This window comes from Trachypithecus francoisi, unplaced genomic scaffold, assembly GCF_009764315.1.
Source record: "Trachypithecus francoisi isolate TF-2019V2 unplaced genomic scaffold, Tfra_2.0 Lachesis_group17, whole genome shotgun sequence".
NCBI lineage: Eukaryota > Metazoa > Chordata > Mammalia > Primates > Cercopithecidae > Trachypithecus > Trachypithecus francoisi.
In genome coordinates, this window is record NW_022681462.1 from 70,974,154 (window position 1) to 70,984,067 (window position 9,914).

Consider the following 9,914-nt stretch of genomic DNA (forward strand, 5'->3'; position numbering starts at 1 on the left):
TTGCTTCATCACTATGTGTTAAGCAGTTCATTATTTAAATGCTATTTTAAGGAAAATTTATAGAGACAGAAAATGGAACAGAGGTTATCTGGAGGAAGGGAGGAATGGGAACTTCTTGTTTAATGAGTATAACTTCTGTTTGGGATGATGAAAAGCTCTGGAAATAGATAGTGGTGATGGTTATACAACATTGTGAAGGTAGTTAATGCCACTGAATTGTAGGCATAAAAATGGTTAAAAGGGTAAATTTTATGTTTTGTCTATTTTACCACAATATTATTTTATGATATATAAAATACCCACACATTCATAGGTGTGTTTCTGGACTTTGTTCTATTTCATTGATTTATTTTTTATTTCTCTTTTTAATATTATGCTATTTAGATTATTGTAGCATTATAAAATAGGCTTTAGTATTCAAACAGCAGAACCTGCCACATTATTCTTCAATTTAAAAATGCTCTTAGCTGCTCACATTTACAATTCCAAATGAACTCTCGAATCACCTTGTCATCTTCCGTAACTGGTTTTGAGGTTTTGATAGCAATTGCATCAAATTTGAGGATTCAGGTGAGGAACATTGATATCCTTATATATTTGAGACTTCTCCAAAATTGGTATTTTCCCTCACTTATTCAAGTCATCCATCAGTCAGCTTTTGCCAGACTATGCTGTGGTAACAAATGACCCTGGTTTCTTAGTGGGGCAAAAAATACCAAGGGTCTACTTCTTGCTCACATGACAAGTCGGCAGCAGTCTGTCTGGCTTCAGTTTTGCTCCGCGTGTCTCCTTCATTCCAAGACCTAGGCTGAAGGAAAAATGCTATCTGAGTCACTGCCATCCTCAAGGCAGAAAGCAATGGCAGAAACTTGTGATGGCTTTTACATGTTCTGCTCAGCGGTGGCATACATCACTAAACATCATCGCCCAGAGCAAAAAGCATGGCCCAGCTCAAGGCAGTGAGTGAGGGTGGGGAAGAGTAATCCTCTCACTAGGAGGCCAGCACAGAATTGAGGGCAATCGTACAACCTACCTCAAAGCTACTTTTATACTCTTCAAGATAGATATAATTTATTATGCTATGTATATGCTCTCTCTCTCTATATATATATATCTCCTCTCTCTATATATATATATATATATTTTTTTTTGTTGTTGTTGTTTTTTTGTTTTTTGAGACAGGGTCTTGCTTTTCACCTAGGCTGGAGTGCAGTGGCACCATCATAGCTCACCGCTGCGTAGCCTCAACCTCCCTGGCTCAGGTGATCCTCCTGCCTTAGCCCCCTCAGTAGCCAGGACTACAGGCGCAAACCACCAACACCTGGCTCATTTTTTTGGGTATATTTTGTAGAGACTGGGTTTCACCATGTTGCCTAGGCTGGTCTTGAACTCCTGGGCTTAAGTGATCCACCTGCCTTCGCCTCCCAAAGTGCTAGGATTACAGGAATGAGCCAGCCACGGCGCCTGGGTATATTGTTTATATTTTTGAAGCTTTCTCCAAATCTGTATTGCATTTTGCTATTAAAATGAGATCCCACGCTTGAATCCGGGAAGTGGAGGTTGCAGTGAGCCAAGATCGCGCCACTGCACTGCAGCCTGGGCAACAAGAATGAGACTCCATCTGAAAAAAAAAAAAAGAAAAGAAATTCCATATCTCTAATTTGTTATTAGTATAGCTGTTAATTTTAAAAATATGTATCTTGATTTTTAATTGTGGTAAAATACACAAACATAAAATTTACCGCCTTCACCATATTTAAGTGTATGGTTTAGTGGCATTAAATGTGTTCACATTGTTGTGCTTTCATCACCACCATACATCCACAGATTACTTTTCATTTTGCAAAACTGAAACTTTACACCCACTAAAGAACCCTATTCTCCCCTCCCTACAGCCCAATCAACTACCATTCTACTTTCTGTCTGTATATTTGACTGTTCTAGATGCCTCATATAAGTGTAATCATGTAGTATTTACCCTTTTGTTACTGGCTTCTTTTACTCAGCATAATATCCTCAAGATTTATCCATGTTGCAGTATGTCAGAATTTCTTCTTAAGGCTGACTAATTCCATTGTTGTGTACACCACATTTTGTTTATCCATTTATCCATCAATGGACACTTAGGTTGCTTCTACCTTTGGACTGTGGTGAATAATGCTCCTGATGAACATGGGTGTACAGCTGTTGATTTTTAAATATTTGTCTTATGTATAGTCTCATTATTTGAATGTGGGTTTTTTTGGGGGTTGATTGCTTTTATTTTTCACCTTTTGGGCTGTTTATCCTATTTTAATTTCTGATTCGTAAATGCCCATTAAAGACTATTTTGCTGATAATACAGCTTTCAAAATACGTCTACTATTTTGTCATCCAAGAATAAATACACTGAGCTATCTGATGGTTTGAGAGTCTAGAATGGAGAAGGCACACACTTTTTCCTTTTGGGGGGCCACTTGGCCTAAAAAGTATAGAACACTAAAGAGAGCCAACGGCTCTCTTTAACCTCCCACTGCTTTCAATTATCTCCTGCATGCTATATTGCTGCCCTCACACTATTTGGTTAAAAACATTCATCATTTTACTTTACTTTTTATTATGTGTGTGTGTGTTTTTTTCTATTTAAAAACCTTTTGTTGGCTGGGTGCAGTGGCATACGCCTGTAATCCCAACACTTTGGGAGGCTGAGGTGGGCGGATCACCTCAGATCAGGAGTTTGAGACCAGCCTGGCCAACATATTGAAACTCCATCTCCACTTAAAAAAAAATACAAAAATACAAAAATGAGCCAGGTGTGGTGGCATGTGCCTGGAGTCCCAACTACTCTGGAGGCTGAGGCAGGAGAATTGCTTGAACCTGGGAGGCAGGGGCTGCTGTGAGCTGAGATCATGCCACTGCATTCCAGCCTGGGTGACAGCAAGACTCCGTCTCAAAAAAAAAAAAAAGCAACATTTTGTTGAGGAACAATTTATACACCATAAATTGCACAGATCTTAAGTGTATATTTTTCTGTTTTGACAAATGCATACACCTGTGTAACCTATAAGCCTATAAAGATATAGAACATTTTGCTCTTTCAAGCTCCTTTCCAGTCAATGCCTCCTCTCCACTGATCAGAAGCAACTAGTGCTCTGAGTTCTATCCCCATAGTTTAGTTCTTCCTGTTTTTAACCTTCATATGAATGGAATCAGACAGTAGGTACTCTTTTGTATTTAATTTCTTCATTCAAAATAATATCTTCTAGAAAAACTTTATTTGTTGCTCATACCAGCAGAGAATTCCTTTTTATTGCTGAGTCGTAGTCCATTGTATGAATATGCCACAATATGTTTATCCATTCTTCTGTTGTGGTCTTTTGAGTTGTTTCTAATTATGGAATATTGTGAATAAATACGCTATGAACAGCTGCAGTGCAAGTCACCTATGGGGTGCTATTTTAACTGCTTTATCTGCTGCATCTCATTTACCCTCACAGTTAAACTCTGTGGTTGATACTGTTGTTATCCTGATTTTATAACTGAGATTATTCCCATGTTAACCATTAATTTACACAGAGGATTCAGCTATTCGGCGGGACAGATTTGAACCTAGGCAGTCGGACTCCACAGATCTTGCTAATAAATAGATGTTGTGTGATGTAAGATGTTTTGGTCAAATAACGTTTTTGGGCTTTAGAAGGCTGGATATTTATGTAAGGAGTGTAACAAAGGTAAATCTATTTTGGTCTCTTTAGATTTCTTCACAAGACTATGGAAAGGAAGTGGACCTCTACGCTTTGGGGCTAATTCTTGCTGAACTTCTTCATGTATGTGACACTGCTTTCGAAACATCAGAGGTAAAATGATCTCACAGAAAGAGTTAAATAAGAAAAATTATTGACTACTACCTTCAGAGTGCTGCTGCAGACAGTTCTTGCTCTCACGTGAGGATGGGCTTGAGTATATTAGTATCTGACTGCAAATGAAATATGAATTTTCTGTCTTTCAAGGTTTGGCAAAGACCAAACACTTTGTTAAAAACCAGAAACTTTGATCTTCCCTGGAAGGTAGCACATCTCATAAGACTCGTAAGACTTGTCAGTCAGTAAAATTTTATTGATTGACTGCTTTGTGTAAGACACGGTGCTAAGTGCTATAAGGGTTGCAAAATAAACAAGCCTTGGCCAGGCACAGTGGCTCACCCCTGTAATCCCAGCTTTGAGAGGCCAAGGCGGGCAGATCACTTAAAGTCGGGTGTTTGAGACAAGCCTGGCCAACGCGGTGAAATCCCATCTCTACTAAAAATACAAAAATTAGCTGGGTGTGGTGGCACACACCTGTAATCCCAACTACTCAGGGGGCTGAGGCAGGAGAATCGCTTGAACCTGGGAGGTGGAGGTTGCAGTGAGCCAAGATCACACCACTGCACTCCAGCCTGGATGACAGAGTGACATTCCATCTCTAAATAAATAAAGAAAGCCTTGTTCTCAAGGAGCTTATTTTCTAAAAGGGAAGATAATATAAGAGAATGCTCTAAGCGTTTTAGGAGAAGGCATGAAGTCTGTGGAAGCAGCTGGGAGGGAGATCTTTCCAGCTGTAAGGACTTAGGTTACATGGAGACATCTAAGCTGGGCTCTGAAGGATCTGTTGGCTTCTCATAGTCCAAAACAGAAAGGGTGATTCTAGCATGGAGGTGGGAATGTACAGAGTGTATCTGGGGACAGCAGGCAGTGTAAGTTGTATTGGAATATATAAGTTACAAGGAAGTAGTAGTTGGTGAGGCTAGAAAGATAGGTTGGGCTAACTTGAGGAAAAAATGACTTTCTTGCTTAGGCAGTGGGGAGTCACCATAGGCAGTAGGCAACCGGATATCCCACTCTTTTTTTTTTTTTTTTTTGAGATAGAGTTTAACTTTTATTGCCCAGGCTAGAATGCAATGGCGCAATCTTGGCTCACTGTAACTTCTGCCTCCAAGGTTCAAGCAATTCTCCTGCCTCAGCCTCCCAGGTAACTGGGACTAAAGGCATGCACCACCATGCCTGGTTAATTTTTTTGTATTTAGTAGAGATGGGGTTTCACCATGTTGGTCAGGCTGGTCTCAAACTCCTGACCTCAAGCGATCCACCCACCTCGGCCTCCCCAAGTGCTGGGATTACAGACGTGAGCCAATGCACCCAGCTGGATATCCTACTCTTAAGCTCAGGAAAGGGAACTTTCCTGGAGTCAATAACCTTATCCTCTGTAAAACAGTTAGAAGTACCTATCACTTAGGGTTCCAAAACGCATGAAGGTCGATTGTGAAGATGATGCACTTAACACTTCACGTCATAATGCAAGGATGGTTATTGGATTGGGGGTAGGGTAGGAGACAGGGAATCCTGCTTGCTTCTTGGCTACAGACTTTCCCAAAAATCTGGAAATATCCTACATTTCAGGTGTCCTCAGCCTTTAGTTCTGTTTGTTTTTCCTAATATATACCTATCATTTTTTTTTTCAGTTTTTCAAAGACCTACGGGATGGCGTCATCTCAGATGTGTTTGATAAAAGAGAAGTAAGCACTTGAAAATCATCAGAATTTTATTTATTTCAGTGTTTTATTTCTTACTGTTGACTCTCACTGTCATTGCAGAAAACTCTTCTAGAGAAATTACTCTCAAAGAAACCTGAGGACCGACCTAACACATCTGAAATACTAAGCACCTTGACTACGTGGAAGAAAATCCCAGAGAAAAAGGAACGACATACATGTTAGAGCCCTTCTGAAAAAGTATCCTGCTTCTGATGTGCAATTTTCCTTAGATTATCTAAAATTTGCTAGGGAATATCAATAGATATTTACCTTTTAATGTTTCCTTTAATTTTTTTACTATTTTTACTAATCTTTCTGCAGAAACAGAAAGGTTTTCTTCTTTTTGCTTCAAAAATATTCTTACATTTTACTTTTTCCTGGCTCATCTCTTCATTCTTTTTTTTTTTTTTTTTTAAGACAGAGTCTCGCTCTGTTGCCCAGGCTGGAGTGCAATGATCCAATCTCGGCTCACTGCAACTTCTGCCTCTTGGGTTCAAGTGATTGCCTCAGCCTCCTGAGTAGCTGGATTACAGGCATGTGCCACCCACCCAACTCATTTTTATATTTTTAATAGAGACAGGGTTTCACCATGTTGGCCAGGCTGGTCTCAAACTCCTGACCTCAAGTAATCCACCTGCCTCAGCCTCCCAAAGTGCTGGGATTACAGGCATGAGCCACTGTGCTCAGCCACATCTCTTTGTTCCAAAGATGGAAAAAACGCCCCCAAAGTTTCTTTTTATGATATTAATGAATCAATCAACTCATACCTATTTATTAAATTTCTACTGCTTTTAGGCCAAAAAAAATAAGATCGTTCTCTGCCTCACATAGCTTACAAGCCAGTCGGAGAAATATGGTACTCATAAAAAAAAAAAAAAGTGATGTACAACCACTTTGGAAAACAATTTGGCATTATCTAGTAAAGTTGAATCCATGTATACCCACAAAACTGTAAATTCTATTCCTACATACATCCTTACAAGAATGTCCATAAAACCCTGTTTATAATAGCCAAAAGAACAGGGAACAACCATAATGCCCATCAAAAGAAGAATGGATTAAAAAATTTATATTCACACACAGGAGTACTATATAGTATTGAAAACAATTGAATTACAGCTAAATGTAATAACGTAACACAATACAACTCTTGGGAACATAATGTTAAGCGAACAAAGCAGGTTTTCAGAAAATATATGCAGAATAATTCTATTTATATAAAGTTCCAGAGCGTGCAAAACTAAATCATTTTGTATAAGAATGTGATGAGACAACAATGGGAAGGAAGGGAATGAGAAATATTAAATTCTGGATGGTGGTTATCTTTCAGGGCGGGGAATTATGTGATTGGGGAAATGGACTTTCAAAGGTAATGGTAACTTCCTTAAACTGGATGGTAGGTCCACTAGTGTTTGCTGCATAGTTATACATTTTATCTTAAATACATTTTGTATCTATTTTATCAACTGCTTTAAAGACAACTGTGCTGTAAGGCAGTGGCTAAAAACAGAAAATAGTCCATCGGGAAGGGTGAGATGGCTTTCTACTGAGCACATTGCTAGAAGTGACAGCCCAGTGGGCCTTCCAAGTATATGCCAGGGTGTTAGATGAGTAGAGAGGAGACCACCCAGGAAGTCTGGACAAGGGGCCTGGCATGAGCTCTGGAGAAGATATATTTGAGGAACACCGGGTGTGCTAGTTTGTTGTCCTGAATTTCTGTAGAGAATGCTGAAAGATAATTTAAATTGCATCTTAGAAGACCCTGAAGGTTAATTTCAACTTAGGGCAATTGTTTTAGTTTGTTTTCTTATTGCCATAAAGAGATACTTGAGTCTGGATAATTTATAAGGAAAAGAGATTTCTATGACTTATGGTTCTGCAGGCTGTACGAGAAGCATGGCACCAGCATCTGCTTGCGCTCAGGCTGCTTCCACTCATGGAGGAAGGTGAAGGACAGCAGATGTGCAGAGATCATATAGCAAGAGAGTGAGGGAGAAGGGCCAGGCTCTTTTTTAACAACCAGCTCTTGAGGGAACTAATAGATTGAGAACTCCTTGCTTCCCCTCCCCAGCACACCCCACCCCCAGGATGGCATTAATTCATTAATGAGGGATCTTCCCCCATGACCCAAACACTTGCCATCAGGCCCCACCTCCAACATTGGGATCAAATTTCAACATGAGATTTTGGGGGACAAACATCCAAACTATAGCAGCAACCAACTACCATTCTAAAACTGCCATGTGAGTTTAGGATTTTAAAAAAGGGCCACATTTAGGTTAAGCAAAAAGTGAAAATACAGTAAGAGAAAATACTTTCATAAAGGCTTTAGAAAGTGTTCATAAAAAGCAGTTCATACATTTTTCACGTAAGGTTCATCAATAGATGCTAAAACTGTTGGATGAAAATCTGTTGTGGAATAGGAATCTTCACAAGGATTTAAATATAATCCTACAGAAGATAATTGGAGCATTTAGTCCATTTACATTTAAGGTTAATATTGTTATGTGTGAACTTGATCCTGTCATTATGATATTAACTGGTTATTTTGCTCATTAGTTGATGCAGTTTCTTCCTAGCCTCGATGGTCTTTACATTTTGGCATGTTTTTGCAATGGCTGGTACCGGTTGCTCCTTTCCATGTTTAGGGCTTCCTTCAGGGTCTCTTGTAAGGCAGGCCTGGTGGTGACAAAATCTCTAAGCATTTGCTTATCTGTAAAGGATTTTATTTCTCCTTCACTGATGAAACTTAGTTTGGCTGGATATGAAATTCTGGGTTGAAAATTCTTTTCTTTAAGAACGTTGAATATTGGCCCCCACTCTCTTCTGGCTTGTAGAGTTTCTGCCGAGAGATCTGCTGTTAGTCTGATGGGCTTCCCTTTGTGGGTAACCCGACCTTTCTCTCTGGCTGCCCTTAAGATTTTTTCCTTCATTTCAACTTTGGTGAATCTGGCAATTATGTGTCTTGGAGTTGCTCTTCTGGAGGAGTATCTTTGTGGCGTTCTCTGTATTTCCTGAATTTGAATGTTGGCCTGCCCTACTAGGTTGGGGAAGTTCTCCTGGATGATATCCTGAAGAGTGTTTTCCAAGTTGGTTCCATTTTCCCCCTCACTTTCAGGCACCCCAATCAGACGTAGATTTGGTCTTTTTACATAATCCCATACTTCTTGCAGGCTTTGTTCATTTCTTTTTCTTCTTTTTTCTTTTGGTTTCTCTTCTCGCTTCATTTCATTCATTTGATCCTCAATCGCTGATACTCTTTCTTCCAGTTGATCCAGTCGGTTACTGAAGCTTGTGCATTTGTCACGTATTTCTCGTGTCATGGTTTTCATCTCTGTCATTTCGTTTATGTAATCCTACAGAAGATATATCAATTATACAGGGGAAAATGTACCTTTACAATGGTCACCACAATGACCAAGTGATTCAATTTAGTATCACCCAAGGTGGAACACCCTAACATTATGCCCCTCCTGATGTGATTTAAGAATTTTACAGGCCGGGCGCGGTGGCTCAAGCCTGTAATCCTAGCACTTTGGGAGGCCGAGACGGGTGGATCACAAGGTCAGGAGATCGAGACCATCCTGGCTAACACGGTGAAACCCCGTCTCTACTAAAAAATACAAAAAACTAGCCGGGCGAGGTGGCGGGCGCCTGTAGTCCCAGCTACTCGGGAGGCTGAGGCAGGAGAATGGCGTAAACCCAGGAGGCGGAGCTTGCAGTGAGCTGAGATCCGGCCACTGCACTTCAGCCTGGGCGGCAGAGCGAGACTCCCTCTCAAAAAAAAAAAAAAAAAAAGAATTTTACCTATTTAGTTTTCTTGCACAAAGTGTTAAACTGGAATTTAATCATGAGGAAATTATTAGACAAATCCTGAATGTAGTCATTATATACGATGATTGACTTGGGCTTCTCAAAAAGTCAGTGTCATGAAAAAAAAAAAGAGAGAGAGAGACTTGTAAGATCGAATGACCAAATGCAATATTTGAATCTTCATTGTATCCTGGATATTCAAAAAGACAAAAGCTGGACGCAGTAGCTCCTGCCTGTTATCCCAGCATTTTGGGAAGTCAAAATGGGAGGATGGCTTGAGCACAGGATTTCGAGACTAGCCTGGGCAACACAGTGAGTTCTCATCTCCACAAAAAATCAGAAAAAATTAGCTGGGCATGGTAGCATGCATCTGTGGTCCCAGTTACTTGGGAGGGTGAGGTGGGTGGATCACTTGAGCCTAGGAGGTCAAGGCTGCAGTGAGCCATGATCATGCCACTGCATTGCAGCCTGGGTGACAGAATGAGATCCTATCTAAATAATAATTTTTAAAAATACAAAGAAAACAACAACCCAACAAACAGCTATAAAGACA

At 40.0% G+C, this 9,914-nt stretch overlaps 1 protein-coding gene across 1 annotated transcript in view; it reads left to right on the forward strand.

The window, feature by feature from the left end:
• The window catches only part of EIF2AK2 (eukaryotic translation initiation factor 2 alpha kinase 2), a 54,419-nt gene extending 46,581 nt beyond the window's left edge, over positions 1 to 7,838 (forward strand). The window contains 3 exon segments of the mRNA XM_033176025.1: positions 3,735 to 3,836; positions 5,477 to 5,530; positions 5,609 to 7,838. Coding sequence (XP_033031916.1) covers positions 3,735 to 3,836; positions 5,477 to 5,530; positions 5,609 to 5,731 — 279 coding nt within the window. The 3' untranslated portion in view covers positions 5,732 to 7,838.
• The last annotated feature ends 2,076 nt before the right edge of the window (positions 7,839 to 9,914 follow it).